At 44.1% G+C, this 19,666-nt stretch overlaps 1 protein-coding gene across 1 annotated transcript in view; it reads left to right on the top strand.

Moving 5' to 3' along the window:
* LOC138970982 (bridge-like lipid transfer protein family member 3B) overlaps positions 1 to 19,666 on the top strand; it is an 86,811-nt gene that overhangs the window by 35,474 nt on the left and 31,671 nt on the right. Inside the window, exons 10-20 of the mRNA XM_070343565.1 lie at positions 5,864 to 6,018; positions 6,291 to 6,470; positions 7,621 to 7,789; positions 9,015 to 9,121; positions 9,390 to 9,458; positions 10,048 to 10,311; positions 10,768 to 10,899; positions 12,151 to 12,507; positions 13,824 to 14,151; positions 15,043 to 15,647; positions 16,074 to 16,230. Coding sequence (XP_070199666.1) covers positions 5,864 to 6,018; positions 6,291 to 6,470; positions 7,621 to 7,789; positions 9,015 to 9,121; positions 9,390 to 9,458; positions 10,048 to 10,311; positions 10,768 to 10,899; positions 12,151 to 12,507; positions 13,824 to 14,151; positions 15,043 to 15,647; positions 16,074 to 16,230 — 2,523 coding nt within the window. The remainder of the gene's footprint in view (positions 1 to 5,863; positions 6,019 to 6,290; positions 6,471 to 7,620; positions 7,790 to 9,014; positions 9,122 to 9,389; positions 9,459 to 10,047; positions 10,312 to 10,767; positions 10,900 to 12,150; positions 12,508 to 13,823; positions 14,152 to 15,042; positions 15,648 to 16,073; positions 16,231 to 19,666) is intronic.

Below are 19,666 nucleotides of genomic sequence, written 5' to 3'. Positions count from 1 at the left end.
AGAAGGCACGGTTTTGTAAGGTCTTGGTTTATTATTTTCAGGTTTGTTTAGTATTTTGTTGTTATTTTTTCACATATTTTCTTCTTTTATTGTTTGATCTCCAGTCACACGACCGCCCACGTCAGCGCAAAGTATACATGCTCTGAACACTGCCTCTAAAGATGTACTCTCTGTGTTGATAGTGATTAACCTTATAAATTATATGCACATGGTTAACCAAGACACTTAATAATATCTAACAAGTCACATTGTACATGGAGTAACAATAACACTCTTTCTTCTTCAGCAGATCCAATATAGAGACTTTAAATTGCTGTAATATGTATAAATTGAAGAACTGGTTAATATTCTACATCTTTGGGTCATGATTATCAAGATGATCTATATGATGAAAATTAAAGGAAAATGAATCATCTTTGAGGACATGCATAGGATTGGGCATGGCTAACCTGTCATTTGAATACTTTTAATGTATGAAATGCAAAACAAAAAAAGCGAACAAACAAACAAAGAAGAAAACAAACAAGAAAACTACCTCATCCACTTATCCAGTAAAGACAAACATAATTCAAGCTCACTACTACAGCACCCCGGTATCTTAAACAAGGTGGGTTTTTTTCTGATAAAACGGCAGCAAAGAAGCAAACCAAAGAAAAGTGATAGAAACCAACCCAGAGTTACTATCCTATGCAGGTCAGGCAAACAATATCATGATCCTGGTGGGAAACAAGTTAAGTTTATTCAAGGAAAAAAGCAGAGAGAGAAAAGAAAACCACATAAATGTACCAGAACAGCAGTTAGTTTTGCAGCGGCAGCAGCCAGACAGTTCAAGTATTGTGCCTTCTTCTGTGTTGTTCGCCATTGTTGATACGCAAATAATCTAATAGACTTGACATTTGCTTGGGCGTTTTATTTGATGAATGTCACACAGGTCGTATGACACGTCAGATATTTATTGCCTTTTGTAGTATAGTTCACCGCAGACTTCTCTGCCAGAGTTCATTCTGTTTGTATAATTTCCTTTCTCGATTTAGCAGATTTGCTCTGTAGTCAGCATCCCTACCCACACCCCACCCAACCCCCAAAGTAGTGATACTGAGACTCGTCTTCTTGTCTCCGTAACATTGTGGGCGTTTTCAAGGTTCTCGGTATTCTGCAAGTCAATCTTTTTTAATGTCAGTAAATAAGGCACACAAATGTATGCATTCACAAGAAATATTGAGTTTCATTTGAACAAGAACCTCTTTTTCTATTTTTTTCTTTATTTTTTTCTTTCTGTTTCAGCTAGAAAGTTCTCTTTGTGTGCTCCTAGTCAAAATCCTAATTGTGTGTGCTCTGTCACCTCAGTTTGAGCATATGTGGGCTTTCTTTTTTGAGAGTAGAACCTGGAAATAGCATTGTGCTGTTTCAATCTCCTTTACGATGAAAGGGCTTCAGGAGAAGAAACAGAAGAATTTATAGCAAACTGATTGTTGATGTGTGTGTTTGTTTTTGTGTTTGTTTGCCTCAAGTGTTTGGTTGTAGCTATGAGGAGATGCATACATGGAATGGAACTAGAAGTAATGAACCATGAAAAGCCTGGGTTATCTGTGGAGAAACAGATTTTGTTCATGTGTACTTTTACTGATGGCGTGATGCAACTGTGCGACACTTGTGTGAAAAGAATAAGAAGTACTTCCAACATGACATAAATATTGGAGTGTGTGGATGTGGGTGTAAAATATTTCTTGTAATGCTTGATTATATAAGTAAAGAAAGATGAAATGTATATGAAGACGAACGAGAAGAAAAAATGAGGATGATACATAACTGAGTATTGCTTCTTTCAATCGGAGCATTTGAAATTTGAGCATTGATTTGAATATATTGGCTGCTTCTTTTGCTGTTGTGTCATTTCTTTTCCAATGAACCTGTCTCTGTTTTACCTTTAAAAAAAATTTGTTTAATTTAATTTTATAATTTATTGCATGTTCGTTTAAACACAGAGGTCTTATTTCTTATGGGAGGGCAAACATATTAACTAGTTTGATGTGAAGATCTGTGCTTGTTTGAAGAATGTGATATTGTGCCTATGTTGAAACATGCATTGTTCTGATGTCCTATTGTCTTCTGTTTTGTCCACTAATGCTTCGCTTGACGACTAACACTGCTTGTGCAGATGAAGATTTGATCGTGACTAGGGGTGAGTCATCTGCTCACGATTCAGCGAACCCATTCATGCATGTTGAGCATATAGAAACAACCCTTCATGTGTGAACGATCATGTTGACCACAACAGATCTGTCCAGGCAGCTTTAACATGGGATAAGAGTATCTTTCAACTTGGACGCATACCAACAATCAACAACATGGCTGTGTTCTGTGTAGGATGGGATTGTGTGTGTGCATCTGTGTCTGCGTGTGTGTGTTTGTGTCTGCGTCTGTGTCTACGTGTGTGTTTTTGTGTCTGTGTGTGTTCTGCATGTGTCCAAGTAAAAGTGTGCTCTCATCCAGTGTAAAAGCCTCAGGATAGATGTGTTTTGATTTACAAGATGGTTTACACAGGAAGGAATGTGCCATTAAAGCATGAGGGTATGGTGGACCATATGTCATCCCTTGGATCATTGCATGGGAACCACTTTTACTATTTCACTTTCCACACGCTCTACAACCCCTTTTTGTGTCGAATCATTTGACAAACATTCCATCTGTGTCTTCTTTTCTGTAGATATTCAAGTTTGTGGATATTGTGTTGACATACATATTGGTTTTAATTGTTTAAAGCAATTGATACCCCTTCTTGTGCGTCTTTCTGTCAAAATGCAATCATTTATTTTTGGTATCTTAGTGGCGGTATTTTTTTTTGTGCTCTTTTTATGGTACTTATCAATTCTTCGATATTCTTTGAACACCACTTCAGATTTTTTGTTATCTCTTTTTTACATTTAGTCAAGTTTTGACTAAATGTTTTAACATTGAGGGGAAACGAGACGAGGGTCGTGGTGTGTGTGTGTGTGTGTGTGTGTGTGTGTGTGTGTGTGTGTGTGTGTGTGTGTGTGTGTGTGTGTAGAGCGATTCAGAGTAAACTACTGGACCAATCTTTATGAAATTTTACATGAGAGTTCCTGGGTATGATATCCCCAGACGTTTTTTTCATTTTTTCGATAAATGTCTTTGATGACGTCATATCCGGCTTTTTGTAAAAGTTGAGGCGGCACTGTCACACCCTCATTTTTCAATCAAATTGATTGAAATTTTGGCCAAGCAATCTTCGACGAAGGCCGGACTTTGGTATTGCATTTCAGCTTGGAGGCTTAAACATTAATTAATGAATTTGGTCATTAAAAATCTAAAAATTGTAATTAATTTTTTTTTATATAAAATGATCCAAAATTATGTTCATCTTATTCTTCATCATTTTCCGATTCCAAAAACATATAATTATGTTATATTCGGATTAAAAACAAGCTCTGAAAATAAAAAATATAAAAATGATGATTAAAATAAAATTTCCGAAATCGATTTAAAAACAATTTCATCTTATTCCTCGTCGGTTCCTGATTCCAAAAACATTAGATATGATATGTTTGGATTAAAAACACGCTCAGAAAGTTAAAATGAAGAGAGGTACAGAATAGCGTGCTACCCTGCTCAGCACGACTATTACCGCACTATTCTGGCTTGTCGATTTCACTGCCTTTGCCACGAGCGGTGGACTGACGAAACTACAAGTAGGCGGTCTTGGTGAAAAAATGCAGTGCGTTCAGTTTTATTGAGTCACTTGAGAAAAAGTGACTCTATGTAATCGGTCAGTGTTAGTCTGTCCGGCCGGCTGGCCGTCCGTCCGGCCGGCCGGCCGGCCGTCCGTAGACACCACCTTAACGTTGGACTTTTCTCGGAAACTATCAAAGCGATCGGGCTCATATTTTGTTTAGTCGTGACCTCCAATGACCTCTACACTTTAACGATGGTTTCGTTGACCTTTGACCTTTTTCAAGGTCACAGGTCAGCGTCAAAGGAAAAATTAGACATTTTATATCTTTGACAAAGTATCTCGGAAACTATCAAAGCGATCGGGCTCATATTTTGTTTAGTCGTGACCTCCAATGACCTCTACACTTTAACGATGGTTTCGTTGACCTTTGACCTTTTTCAAGGTCACAGGTCAGCGTCAAAGGAAAAATTAGACATTTTATATCTTTGACAAAGTTCATCGGATGTGATTGAAACTTTGTAGGATTATTCTTTACATCAAAGTATTTACATCTGTAGCCTTTTACGAACGTTATCAGAAAAACAAGGGAGATAACTAGCCTTTTCTGTTCGGCAACACACAACTTAACGTTGGGCTTTTCTCGGAAACTATAAAAGTGACCGGGCTCAAATTTTATGTGAACGTGACTCATTGTGTTGTGAATAGCAATTTCTTCCTGTCCATCTGATGCCTCATATAATATTCAGAACTGCGAAAGTGACTCGATCGAGCGTTTGCTCTTCTTGTTCTGTGAGTTCGACAGCTTGACTAAATGTAGTAATTTTGCCTTACGCGACTTGTTTCTTTCTTTTTGTTCTCTTTCCTGTTAAATAATAAATGAAGGATAACTTAATAGTTTTATGATCAAAGGGTTTTGATTTAAGCTTTCACTGCTTAAAAAAGTGGGACAATCAAAATCAACCCTTTGTACACAAAATTACAGAACAACAAAACAAACAAAATAAAAAAAGGCAACGGACAAACGAACGAAACATGAGAGACCAAAATGCTTACTGTAACTTGTGTGACACAGTTTTAAAGTACTTAAATTAAGGCAGCATATAGAGTTACCGTAAATAAACCTTTTATTATGAGATAATGTCCTGCTTGAAGTACAAATAAGTAAGTCGGAGTATTTTCAAAACAGAAGCAAGTAAATCACTTTAAATTCATTATTCTGTTGAAAGAGTTCACTGCAAAAACAAAAACAAACAAAAAAGATTTAAATGTAGTACATTGGTCCTTTTTCCTTTTCTTTCTTGCCACGTTTCTTGTTTGAATTTTTTTTTCTGTTTCAAAGACCAATGAGGCAGGGGAAGTCAGTTGATCATTGCTTGAAAAGGAAGAAAGCATGCACTAAATGTCTTCATTGCTTATATTTGTTTAGATACCAGTTTTGAACATAGATCAGACTGGTTAACATGGACTTCTGGTGGTAGATTTTTTTGTTATCACACTAGTATGTATTTTTACAGCAAATATGCATGGCATAAGGTGCACACCATTTTAATTCTTGGCATTTTCTTCTAATTATTCAGCTTGTGGTTTTCCCTTACATCCCATCCTTTTTCACAACAATCATTATCACCAGTAGCAGTGTACTGCGTTCTATGGTTAATGGGAGTGAAACTGTAAGGGTGAAAGTGTGTTCGTTCCTGTGTTAAAGTACACACTATGGTGTACAGCGTTTTTCGTGAAAATAGACTTTTGTTTTTGATTTCGAGTTTTACTGTCACTTGTAAAGCTGCTTGTGAATCACATGTAAATGTACATGTATGTGCATTATGATTTTGTCACTAATTTTATGTGAAAGTAGCTGTCACGGTTATTTTGGAGTGTCGTCTTGTACACTTCAACTGATAGGACCATTAGCAGACAGTAGTTTGCTGTTAGTAAGCATTAGATTAAACACTTTTAGAACTTTTTCTTTGGTTTGTTTTCCTTGTTTGTAATGAAATAGGATGTTGTGCTCCTTTGTTGCAAGCAAGATTTCACAGCGTTGTAAATACTGAACAACGAATGAACCACTGTTTAGTCCAACTGGGATGAAATGAGCATCCACACCTGTCGACAAATAAACACCTGCAGATGTCCAGAGGCCGTGTGCTCAGTTCTGCTTTTAATTTTCAGGTGGAGAAAGAAAAGGCTGGTTCCGCTATATGGACAACATAGGGACTCGGAATCCCTGGGTGCAGAAATTGTTTGCATCGTTCCGAGAAGACGCTGTCAAGCTTCGCAAAGCCTGCGGGTCTCCAGCCCCCTCCCCTTCCGCTTCAAGCAGCAAAGTCAGTATTACATCTGTCATTTAAAAGAATTTGTGTTAACAAGACATGAAAAACCGGAGGACAGAGAAAGAGATGAAGATTGTTAACTGTATTTTTGCATGGTGAACTGTAGTTCATGTAGCAGGAATGTAGCTGTTGACTGATCAAGCCAAGTAAAATAGTTGATGGATATTCACATTACTAAGCATTCTAACCCTAACCCTAACCTTGTTGACAGGTCTGAGTGTGTGTGTGTGTTTCTACATGTATATTTCTGTCTGTGTGTGTTTCAGATCTTAGGAGGCCCAGCAGCAGGCAGTAACGACCCCTCTCCCTCTCACTCCCCCTCCCAGTCCGCCAACCCCTCCCCCTCCCGCGACCCCAGTCACCTCGGTGTACAGCAGCAGCAGCAGCAACAACAACAGCTACGACAGAAATCCACACGCCTCTTGGAGAGCTGCTGTGTCATCAAGGTATGGACCCCTCCTATTTGTTTGGTGTGTGTCAGTCAGAAGATACTCATCAATAAGCTGACCGGCACGGTTGGCCTAGTGGTAAGGCGTCTGCCCTGTCATCGGGAGGTCGTGGGTTCGAACCCCGGCCGGGTCATACCTAAGACTTTAAAATTGGCAATCTAGTGGCTGCTCCGCCTGGCGTCTGGCGTTATGGGGTTAGTGCTAGGACTGGTTGGTCCGGTGTCAGAATAATGTGACTGGGTGAGACATGAAGCCTGTGCTGCGACTTCTGTCTTGTGTGTGGCACACGTTATATGTCAAAAGTAGCACCGCCCTGATATGGCCCTTCGTGGTCGGCTGGGCGTTAAGCAAACAAACAAACAAACAAACCAATAAGCTGCAGCCAATCACTCATCTCATGTTATCTTCTTCTTCTTCTGCGTTCATTGTTTGAAACTCCCATATACACATGTTATTTGTATGAGTGGGTTTTTACATGTTTGACCGTTTTTACCCCACCATTTAGGCAGACATACGCTGCTTCGGGGGATGCATTCTTGGTAATTTCTTGTTTCCATAACGCATTGAACTCTGACTTAGATTACAGGATCTTTATCGTGCGCACTTGGTCTTGTGCTTGCGTGTACTCACGAATGGGGATAAGGCACTGGCAGGTCTGCACATATGTTGACCTGGGAAATCGGAAAAGTCCACCCTTAACCCACCAGGCGTGGCCGGGATTCGAACCCATGACCTTCTTCTTGGGAGGCCGGCGTCTTATCCGCTAGGCCTCTCTCTCATGTTATAAATATTGATAGAAAAAATCTACCCATACAATAAATATGAGCTGTTGAAACATTCTCACACAATTAAATATGCTGAACATGCGTTTCCACTTACTCGCATTTTCTTGGCCGGACGAGAGATTGAGCGACAGATTCAGAATCAATGTCAGAGAGGAAGTGATGTAAAAGCATGCTTGACACAAACAAAGTTATGCTATTATGTCACTCGATTCTTCTGACCATGCAATTGTTATTGCCAGATCGTTACATTGACTTTTTTGTGTACACCGCTGTGCATTGCCACGTCTTATTGAGGGGGAGGGTGGTGACTTTGAAAGGAAGGTTCCGCTGCATTGACCTGTGTATGCTGGGCGCTGTTTCAGGTGGAAGACTTGACCCTCTACATGGTGTCCACTCCCAACACCACCAAGCGGTCAGGCCACCAGAAGTTCCTGGTGTCGGACAAGAAACAGCTCCACCTGCCGGCCGACATGTCCGTGGTGCACATGGAGTACACAGAGTATTACTTCCCTGAGGGCGTCGACTACCCGGGTCAGTGTTGCTAGAGGGCTTTAAGCCATCATGGCGTGTGGTTTTTTTACACTCCGGTATAATACGGGGTGTATAGGTTTCACTCTTGTCTATGTCAGGATCAGGATCAGGATTGGTACATTGCAGGAACCTTTTTTGGTTATCGTCGCAACGGGAAAAAAATGTCTTTGTCTGTCTGTCTGCCAAACTTAGATAACATCTCTGGTTCATATGGGTCAATTGAGCTTAGTTAAGAAAATGCTTACTTGGGTTTTTTTACACCCCGGTATACTACAGGGTGTATAGGTTTTTACTTTGTCTCTCTGTTTGCCTGTTTGTCTGTTTGTCTGCCACACTTAGATTAGATCTCTGGTTCATATGGGTCAATTGAGCTTAGTTAAGAAAACGTTTACTAATATAATTTCCTTCCTGTGAAATGAAAATGAGTATGTAAAGCACTACAGATCTGTCCAGGCTTTTCCATGGAATAAGAGCGTCCTTTTACTGGGACTGATACCATGACTCAACAGCCCCACTGCTCCCTGCACACAAAAGAATGTTTTTGTCAAATTCAATTTGCAGATTCTTCTTCTTCTTCTTCTGCGTTCGTGGGCTGAAACTCCCACGTACACTCGTGTTTTTTGCACGAGTGGAATTTTACGTGTATGACCGGTTTTTTTACCCCCGCCATTTAGGCAGCCATACGCCGTTTTCGGAGGAAGCATGCTGGGTATTTTCGTGTTTCTATAACCCACCGAACTCTGACATGGATTACAGGATCTTTTTCGTGCGCACTTGGTCTTGTGCTTGCGCGTGTACACACGGGGGTGTTCGGACACTGAGGAGAGTCTGCACACAAAGTTGACTCTGAGAAATAAATCTCTCGCCGAACGTGGGGACGAACTCACGCTGACAGCGGCCAACTGGATATAAATCCAGCGTGCTACCGACTGAGCTACATCCCCGCCCAATTTGCAAATTGACACAGGTGTCAATTATGAAATTAATTCAGCCAAAAACTCCCAACACTGCACATAAAGCAGCCAGGCTGGAGATTTGGGGGATCCCCCTATCCCATGTTGGGATAGCACTGGATGTTGAGAAGGATTCATTAATGAATTCCTTACCATCCTGATGAAGTCAGCGACTGCCTGACGAAAATTTGATACAAAATTGACCAAAACTGGATGCTTTTGTGTTGTTGTTTCTTTGATTCATGAATGGTGAATGTTGGTGACTGTTTCAGTGCCTCACCCCAACTTGTACATTCTGGTTAATCCGGTGAGGGTGACTCTGGACTTCTTGACGATGCTATGGTCCCAGTATTTCCTCTTCACGTTAGCCCAGGGCGTGGTCAGTATCTCTGCTTTCTCGCTTCCTTTCTCCGTCACTCTCTGCCATGTTTTTTTTTCTTCGTTTTTTTGTTTGTTTTTTTTTTTTTTGTCGGTTCGATCATTTCACTGTGATATCATTTGCTTTTTGTTTTGAATACGTGAAATGATGTTTTTGGACATTTTCTTTTCTTTTCTTTTTTTATTATCATTGTAAAAACGGGTCAACTACAGGAAATGTCTGGTGAAGGTTAACACTGCTTCATCATACATCAACATGTGTGTTTCAGGATATGGATGTTGGGGACCAGAGTCCCACAGAACACATTGACGTCAAACTGGAGGCACTCATGCCCAGGGTAGGTTGCATGCTATCTGATGTTCTGAAATTGTAGTTTTATTTTGACTTTCCTTCTGTGTAATGGTATTGACTGTTGATTTCGTCTTAAAGCGATGGGCAGAGAAAAAACCCAGGTTGAATTGAACGATCCAAGTATCACTCCGGGCAAAGAAAATGTATGATGATTAGTTGTGATGAAACTGATGTCCAGACACATTGGGGTTCAGTAAGTGGAGCTGCAAGAAGAGGGGAAATATTGGGGTTTGAGAATGAGAATTGTACATCAATTAATGATTTTTCTTCAAATTTTCAAAGCTCCAGCTAAAGTTTTGTGTGTGTTTTTGTTAGTCAAAATCAGCACTTAAGAGAAATAGGTTGCTGTGATCACTATGAGCAAATTCAGTAAAAATGGGGATTTCATAGTCATGTCTTCCCCCGAAAGTGGCTGCCTGAATGGCGGGGTAAAACCGGTCATGCACGTACAAACTCGCTTGTGCAAAAACATGAGTGAGCGTGGGAGTTTCAGCCCACGAATGAAGAAGAATGAGAATAAGAAGTCATGTCTGAAGAGGGCAGGAGTACATCTCAGCGCCTTTCTCATCCTGCAGGTCATAGTCCCAGCAGAGGTCAAGGTCGAGGGTCAGCCGGAACGCCCCGAGGCTCTTCAGATGCAGATCTCTAAACTGACGGCCAGCAACTGCCGCATAGACGACAGGCTGACCCTGCAGGACCTGCGCCGGGCCCTAGATGTCTACTACCGCAGCCACCTCTTCCACACCGCCGAGTTCCCCAACGATGCCCTCCCCCACCGCCTGACGCCATGGCAACTGGAGAACCATGCCAGCAACAAGGATAATCCTTTCTTGGATAAGGTACAATATTATATGTGATTGTATGTGAAGGAGCTAAAATGTGTGGGTGGGGTTGGGGGGGTTAGTGTGTGAGCTTGTGTGTGTGCGTGTGGGGGTTTGTGTGTGGCATAGTGAAGTTTTGTGTATGTTGCTTTCATGTGTGTGGGTGGGGGGGTTAATGTGTTTGTGTGTGTGTGTGTGGCATAGTGAAGTTTTATGTATGTTTTCATGTGTGTATGTTTGGATGTGTGTCTATGTATGCTTGTGTGGCATAGTGAACTCGTGTGTCTTTGTGTGTCTGTATGTGTGTGTTATGCAAAGAATGTCTGAAGAGTGGCTGACGGTTGTGAGCGTATCAAACTTTATTTTATACTTGACTTATTAAGTACTTACTTATTCAAAGAACAGTGAAGCAACACTTTTCAATGCATTATTTATATTATATCCCATTAAGAACCTCATGTCTTACGTCCTCAGTCGGTGAAGAACTTGCTGGAGTGTGACCCAAACCTCCTGCAGTGGCCGGACACAGGGGTCAACCATCTACTGACCAACAACAGTCTCAAGAAGGACGCCTTCTGTGATGTGTGGGGGCTGCATCTGGAACAGGTGAGTGGTCAGTTTGTTTAACAGGTGAGTGGTCAGTTTGTTTAACAGGTGAGTGGTCAGTTTGTTTTAGAACACTCATTGTCCTCAAAGAGAAGTCAAATGCTGTACAGTGGAACCCTTCCTTTTAGACCCACACATCCTGGGAGTCTTAAAATGGAGGTACATTTTCAGACAATATTAACAGAAAACCTGAGGGTCTTGAAAAGGAAGGATTTTATTTCAGGGATCTTAAAGGCGGGTTTTACTGGATAACCTGGCCTTGTTACATTTGCAGACCTGTTTACCAGTACGATTTGGGCTTATTTTGTACGCCAAATTATTATCGGTACGCAAATACGCGACACACGCACAAAATACGCATAAGAAAAAGTCTAGAATACGTTTTCTGGTGTTGGTGTGCTGATTACAGGATGGTACAACTGATACCGGTTTCGGTCGAAGGGAGATAACCATGACAGCGAGTCTTCAGCTGTGGAAACCTTGTTCAGTTGTTGGCACATGCGATCGTCTGGACAATCTCTGCAAAATGAAGCGGTAAAATGTGTCAGTTTCGGATGACTGTACCAAGTCTAAACAGCAGAAGCAGCAGATTTTCTTGGAGAAATATAAGAAAGAGCCAGGAATTGTGGAATCTACTATGGGAAAAAGTCATGCACACTGCAAGTATTGTAAATCAGATTTCTCCGTTGCCCATGCTGGGAAATATGACATCGAACGACACTGCATTTCCAAAACTCACCTGGACAAGGTTGCTGCAAAGAAATCCGCTGAAAGCTGCCAAGGAATTATGAAGTTCATTCCCGCAAAGCAAATCCTGCCAGAAGAAAAGGCTGTAGTCCGTGCTGAAGCAAGGTTTTCTGAGATGATTGTAAAAATGAACTTGCCACTGTCAACCGCAGATGTTATTTCACGAACTTCATCTTTTCATTATCAATCTGTTTGGAAGACACTGGTTATAATGCTATAAACTGACAGGTAAATAAAATTGTTTTATCCCTGTTGTATTGGAAGGAGTTAAATTCTGAAGGTGTTCACAAGACATGCTATTCTTACACAAACACGTACATTTTCCCTAGCCCATATGGTTTTGCTTGCAAAGTACACCAACTTTTTGAAAAATACACTCAACTTTTTGGGAAAGTACTCTTGCCTCGGGGTTAGGGTAAACAGGTCTGCATTTGGTCAAGTTTTGACTCATCATCAAGAGACATTGTGTTTCTTCGTCCAGTGACATTGTGTTTTATTCTTCAGGTGTGGGTGGAGTTCCTTGGGGTGCTGAACTTCCGCAGTCGACCGGTGCCCTGTGTGGAGGCCTTCCCCCTCACGCTGTGGCTGGGTATCACCTACAACCCCGCCTCCCCAGCAAGCACCGAGCAGCGCCTCTCAGTGCAGAGCACCGCCACGCTCAAGTCTGACCACAGGGGCAGCAACTCAGACTCCCCTCTTCCCAGCCGGTCGGACGAGCGACCCGGTCACCTGGTGTTGAGCGACCGGGAGAGTTTTGACGACTGCCACTCCTTGCAGTCGGAGGAGCTTAACATGCAGCAGCCCCGTGCGGACAGCACTGCGTTTCTCCTGACCGATTTTGGTGGCAAGATGCGTGTACAGGTGAGCCACTCACGGCTATTCCTATTTCTGCCTCTTTAGCTGCAGGCAGGCTGAGCTATTTTTGAGTCACTTGAGAAAAAGTGACTCTATGTAATCGGTCAGTGTTAGTCTGTCCGGCCGGCCGGCCGGCCGTCCGTAGACACCACCTTAACGTTGGACTTTTCTCGGAAACTATCAAAGCGATCGGGCTCATATTTTGTTTAGTCGTGACCTCCAATGACCTCTACACTTTAACGATGGTTTCGTTGACCTTTGACCTTTTTCAAGGTCACAGGTCAGCGTCAAAGGAAAAATTAGACATTTTATATCTTTGACAAAGTTCATCGGATGTGATTGAAACTTTGTAGGATTATTCTTTACATCAAAGTATTTACATCTGTAGCCTTTTACGAACGTTATCAGAAAAACAAGGGAGATAACTAGCCTTTTCTGTTCGGCAACACACAACTTAACGTTGGGCTTTTCTCGGAAACTATAAAAGTGACCGGGCTCAAATTTTATGTGAACGTGACTCATTGTGTTGTGAATAGCAATTTCTTCCTGTCCATCTGATGCCTCATATAATATTCAGAACTGCGAAAGTGACTCGATCGAGCGTTTGCTCTTCTTGTTAGCACCCATCCTTCCCCCACGGTGGAGATAACACAGCAGCTGCAGGCTCAATTAGTGCCCCATACACTTTTAAGTCTCATCTCCCGGTACAGTACGGAAGCGAGCTTAACTGTGTTCTAGCTGGTGCTGTTGGTAGCCAAATGATTCCATCTGCCTTGGCTATTTTTAACTGGCTTGTTCTCCAACTAAAATGCAAGCCAGGAACAGCTGTGCACTATCTGTGCCTCTTGGATTTTGTTTTGGAACAAGCTCAGATGGTACCGGCACGGTTGGCCTAGTGGTAAGGCGTCCGCCCCGTGATCGGGAGGTCGTGGGTTCATTATGGGGTTAGTGCTAGGACTGGTTGGTCCGGTGTCAGAATAATGTGACTGGGTGAGACATGAAGCCTGTGCTGCGACTTCTGTCTTGTGTGTGGCGCACGTTATATGTCAAAGCAGCACCGCCCTGATATGGCCCTTTGTGGTCGGCTGGGCGTTAAGCAAACAAACAAACAAACAAAAAAGCTCAGATGGTAGTGTGAGAGTGTGTAAGAGTTGGTGTGTGTGTTTGTGTTTGTGTGTGTGTGTACTTTTGTGACCTGTCCTGGTGAACCACTACCAGTACCTATTAGCGTTGTTGTAGAAAAGTTGAGATAGTAGTGTGCATATTTGTGTGAGTGTGTGCATACAAGCGAATAATTTGTTCCTCCTTCTTGTCATGTGCAGGTGAACCACTACCAGTACCTCTTCTTCAACCGCCTGACCGAGTCCTTCACCAAGTTCCAAGAAGAGTTGGCAGCAGACCTGGCCCTGTGGGGGTCCACCGCCACCTCCATCTCGCACCTGCCCGTCCACTTTGACGAGGCGGAACTGGCCATCGTCTGTCCCTATCAGATGCACCAACGCACTTTCTCTGACGATTTCAGTCCCAGTCTGCCCAACTTTGCCGAGGTCTTCACGGGCCCGGGGAGCAGCGTTGGGTTAGGGGGCGGAGGGGGGCACTTGACGGTCGACGCTACGCTGGCGCAGGAGGCTGTGGATGTCAGGCAGACAGGTGAGACATGGTGTTGTTGAGCTGATGAATATTATATGATGTGTGTGAAGCTTTGGCAAGATGCGTGTACAAGGCCAAGGGAGCCACTATCTGTACCTCTTGGCTTTAGTTTTGGAACAAGCTCGGATGGAAGTGTGTGAGTGTGTTGGACCGGCACGGTTGGCCTAGTGGTAAGGCGTCCGCCCCGTGATCGGGAGGTCGTGGGTTCGAACCCCGGCCGGGTCATACCTAAGACTTTAAAATTGGCAATCTAGTGGCTGCTCCGCCTGGCGTCTGGCATTATGGGGTTAGTGCTAGGACTGGTTGGGGCGGTGTCAGAATAATGTGACTGGGTGAGACATGAAGCTTGTGCTGCGACTTCTGTCTTGTGTGTGGCGCACGTTATATGTCAAAGCAGCACCGCCCTGATATGGCCCTTCGTGGTCGGCTGGGCGTTAAGCAAACAAACAAACAAACAAAGTGTGTTGGAGTTGGTGTGTGTGTGTGTGTTGATGGGTGATGAATATTCATGTGTGTGTGAAGTTTTGGCAGCAGCTTGATCTGGATGTTAAGGAGTGAAGGATTCTTAGGATTGTATGTTGGGAGCTTGCTTTTAGAATACTGTGCTAACATTTCAATATTAATGCCTGTGTAGCTCTTTTTTGGGGTGTAAATTCCAACCTAATTCCATTTTATGGCGTTATTTTGTTAGCCTATGTAGATTTTGGAGTTTTGTTGTTTCCATAAGAGGATTTGTTGGGATAATTGCTTGCCTGAACGCATTTCTATCAAATTCAACAATGAAATGACATGGCAGAAAATGTTTTCCAAAGTGACTGGTGCCAAAGGAACACCCAAATGTGTGTGAGCCAAATGTTGTGCATAACTATCAGTGTTTTCCTCTGCCTACAGACATGACCCACCAGGCGTATCAAGCGGACAAAGTGACCACCCTGGACAACAACAACATCATCTCCATCCTCAACACTGACCGCTTCAACGGCCATCCTCACGGCAGACTGGCCCAGAATCCTTCCTCCATGCCGGACCTAAAAACACTGGGACAGATGAGCGGAGAGAACTACCACCCCTCCTTCACTTCAGACCAGCCTCACCAACCCACCGTGACCATCGACCCCAAGTCTTCGCAGATGTCCATGTCGGCTGGTACCGATTCTGGCATCGGCCTGGACCGGCGGTCTTCGATAAAAAGCTCTAAGCAATTGAAAGGCGCTGATGTGAAGAAAGCGTTTTCCTCAGCATTTTCCAACTTTACGGACAAACTGAAGAACACTTTTGACGACAACTTGTCAGATGATTTGGATTCGATGTCCATGAAGACGGACACTTCTGATGACGATGATATGTTTGAACGTCTTTCGCTGGAGGACACAGATGAAGTGCCAGCGTTCATCCACGAAGGAAGGTCTGACGCGGGTTCGAACCTGGACACATGCAGTGAAGTGGATACCTCCAGTATATATGCTGACAGCTCTACCACCAAAGGAAAAGAACTGGTACGGTTTTTTTAATGTTCACTGTGTCACTGTTTGTGTGTGTGTGTGTGCTTGCATGTGCGTACATGTATGGGATGTGTGTGTGCATGTGTGTTTGTGTGCGTATGTGCATGCATGGGTGTGTATTTGTGTGTGTGTGTGTGTGTGTGTACAGAAGGGCTACACATAAAGATCAGTTACAGTACTAATGCATGCTAAAGATTCTTTGATCCATGTAAGAGTTTGGTGAGTCAAAGAAACAAGCAGATACCTTGCACGCACCATCCAGGAAGAAAGAGTATGGCTGTTTTAATGGCAGGGTAGAAAACATTCTTACACGTAAAACTGAAAGTCCACTTGTAAAAGAAGTGAGTGTATGTGCGAGGCGTAGCCCGTGAGAGCAGAAGAAGAAAGTGTATCAACAGGTAATTTTGACTGTGTGTGCAGGTGTCGGTGATCCTGTTCAAACTGGATGGGGTGGAGGGGCTGCTACAAGTGTGTGACACAGGTGTCTACTTCTGCGGCCAGGTGTCACAGGTCACCGTTCATCAGCCGGGAAACGTCGGTTATGATGACTTCTACAGCAAGTTCTCCTCACTTAAAGGTTTGTTGCCAGCCTCAGTTGTTCACTTTTCTTGCCCTTTTGTTTTTGCTATCAAGAACACACACACACACACACACACACACATACACACACACACACACACACACACACACACACACACACACACACACACACACACACACAAACTAAAAATAGGGAAATTGCCATCAGAGAACAGCACAATTTTCGGACTTCGAAGAAACTGAAATACAGCACAGTCCCTGCAATGTACGGCCCCCGGCGTGAGCTGACACCTGCAAAATGTGGACGCGGATACTCATTTTCGGTCCCAACAGCAGGTCATACCTCCAATGTACGGACAGACCATCGTCAAATTTTCACCACAACAAAATCGATAACAGAGCAGTCCGGCTCTTGGTACAAAGATCACAGCCGCAATGGCGTGATGACAGTCACTGATAACTTGAGTGCACGTGTACCCATCAGGAGGGGGGTTAGTTTTGGTCAGGAGTGGAGTACATGCGAAGATGCCAACATGAAACTGCACTGTGCTCTTTATTCTTGTCTGTTGGACGTAAACAACAGAAACCACAGTCGATGAAGGTCCTGAGCGAAAGAGAGTGAAAAACCGGCCACAGTTCTCAGCATCGTGTGTCTGTGTGTTACCTCTTTCATTGACAAGATACTCTTGTTTCCCCTCAGCCTTGACCAGTGAGTCGGTTGCCTAATCTGTGAACCCTTCAGTTGTCTTGCTTTGTAAAAAGTTACGACACAGTCAACTGGTTTTGCTCTGAGTGAACAGTGCAGCTGGCCTCTCTGGCCACAGCCCCAAACAGTACATGGCTGGAGGGAGTGAGAGAGAGGGAGAGGGGGGGGGGGGTGGAGGGGTAGCTGGCTAAACTCTGTGGGGTGTCCGGTGTCACTGCATGTCAGCAGGAAGAGCATTGGAGAGAAATAGAGAGGTGTACTCTTCCACACAATTAAATTACATATCTTATCCCAACTCACATACAGCAATTTACTTCAGTTTAGTGCTAGGACGCTGAATAGCATCGCCTTGGTAACAAGGGGAGGTCACCCTAAAAAAGAGCTACCTTGACCCCTTAACAGGACAAAGTCACACGTGACTTCCTGACCTTGCCGCCATCTTTGAATCATTCCATCTTCAGCGGTCCGTGTCTACAGACGTGTTTTGATTTTGCTCCGGCTTTCAGCCGGTTTGTCTGACTTCTGCCTTTGTCAGACCCTGCCTTGGTACTTGCACACGGTCCCTCTGCTCCTACTGTGTGTTTGGGTGAGCTTTTTTGTCGTTTGTTATCGTTTTGTGACTTAGGTTTGGTTGAGTACTTAGCTTTGTTTACTTTTTTTCCGTTCGCCATGTCGGATAAGGAAAGAATAAAAATGCTAAGTCAGTGGCCGAGCCTTCTCCCACAAAGAAGCCTTCTTGTAAGTCGTAGAGTCGGCAGGTTAAGCTTTGATTTAAGTCACAGATCCTTGACTAAATCCTCGTTTGATGTTGCGTTAGACTTACCTAATTCTCCGGCTATGCCTAGTTTGCCTTCAGCTGCTTCACCGGTCTTGTCCGGTTCAGGTCCTGTTGGCGAGAAGCAGGATGTTTATGCTATTTTGCACTCCTTGAGTGCTCAGTTATCCTCTCTTTCAGCCGAGTTTTCGTCTACCAAGGCTGAGATGTGTCTTTGCCTTCCGGTGTGGGAGGTGTGCGTTCCCTTGCCAGGGTGTGTGTTCCGCCTTCCCTTACGTCCGCTGACGTTCACGCCTCGTTTGATGGCAGCCGTGGTGTTTCCCTGCTGCGTTCCCAGGCCTCTTGGACTGACGACGATCAAGGTATTTATACTTCGCCAGTAACCGGGTTCTCCGGCCAAAACGAAGTGCGTGGTTTGGATAGAGTAGCCACACCGGTTCGTGTGCGCGAAAGCTTAGGCCCTCGGTCTACGTCGTTCCGATCGAGTGAACGTCTAGATCGAGGGAAAAGCCCAGACACGCGTTCGGTCTCTGACCGAACAGGGGAAGTGCGTCCTCCGACACTCCCTAGAGGAGCGGTTGGTGCGGCAGCACAGCTTTCACAGCTTTCCCCGCTTCCGCCTTACAGGCAGGAAGCAGTCCCTAGAGACGTACCGCTTGGGTATAAAATCCCTCGTGGGCGTCTCTTCCGAGCGACACTTCGTCGGACTATGGTAGTCACGGCGGAAGTGTCTTGCCTGACTTCACGGAAGTGAGGGACTACGAGTCGGATTTTGGCACTTCCGTCCAGGGTGACGAAGATGTCAACTTCCGCATACCGACTAAGCTTCCGCAAGCTCTGGCTTTAGCGGAGGAAGTGGCTTCACGGTATTTTGAGGAGGGGGTGACATTCCCCGCTTCCGCCCTCTGGGCAGGAAAGCAGTCCCTAGGGATACACTGCTTGGGTATCGCATCCCTCGTGTGTCGTCTCTTCTGGGTGACGCTTCGCCTGACTATTGTAGTCAGGGCGGAAGTTCGTTGCCTTGTTGCACGGATGTGCGGGTTTATGAGTCGGATTTTGGTGCTTCTGTTCAGGTTGACGAAGATGCCAACTTCCGTGTACTGGTTGAACTTCCGCTAGCACTGGCTTTGGCGGCGGAAGTTACTTCACGGTAGTTCGAGGAGGGTGCGGCAACACTTGTAGGTTTGTTGCCCAACCTCCTTCCGCTTTGGGGGATTCCCGTTCTGCGAAGGACTGGAAACAGCAGTTCCGTTTTCGGAAATTCCCGTTGGTAGCGTTTGAGCTGTCTATGCTACTGACTACTGGGCAGTATGGCGGTGCGTTTCACGCTGTACCGTGGTTAACAGCACAAGGTCTGGCTCCTGATTCAGCGCAGCCTTACCGTGCTTCTTTGTTTTTAGCCTCAGCTTTGCCTGCTGGTTTGGCTAAGAAGTTTACACTGCTGCATAATTCAGTCAATTTGATTGGCTCGTTTGCCTTGCCTCGTTCCACTTTTCCGGAACTTGCAGTCCTTAGGCAAGATGATACAGCAGAGACAGAGTAGTCCCGTTTTCGGAGAATTCTCTTTTGTCTTTGGAGTAACTGGCTTACGCTTGCTTGAGTTATCGTCTCTCTCTGAGACTTTGCAGAGATCTCTGTCGAGATTGATCGCGTCGTCATACAAGATACAAGATACAAGATACAAGATATTTATTCACCAATTTTGCAAAAGGATTTCATCTTGGCACGGCACGGTAAAAATAAAATAAAAACCAACCAGACACATATGCAGACACACATCACCATGCATGCATACATACGTACATTACACTGTCATGCACACACAGACACAACTCACACACACACACACACACACACACACACACACACACACACACACACACACACACACACACACACACACACACACACACAAACACAATTATTTACATTCTCACACATAACCAGCCACATATCTACATCACAAATTCACATCATCGCCTTGTAAACGTA

The sequence above is a fragment of the Littorina saxatilis genome, linkage group LG7 (genome assembly GCF_037325665.1).
Source record: "Littorina saxatilis isolate snail1 linkage group LG7, US_GU_Lsax_2.0, whole genome shotgun sequence".
Classification (NCBI taxonomy): Eukaryota; Metazoa; Mollusca; class Gastropoda; order Littorinimorpha; family Littorinidae; genus Littorina; species Littorina saxatilis.
The sequence above is the reverse complement of the archived record's forward strand: the minus strand, read 5'-3'. Positions and strand labels throughout refer to the sequence as shown.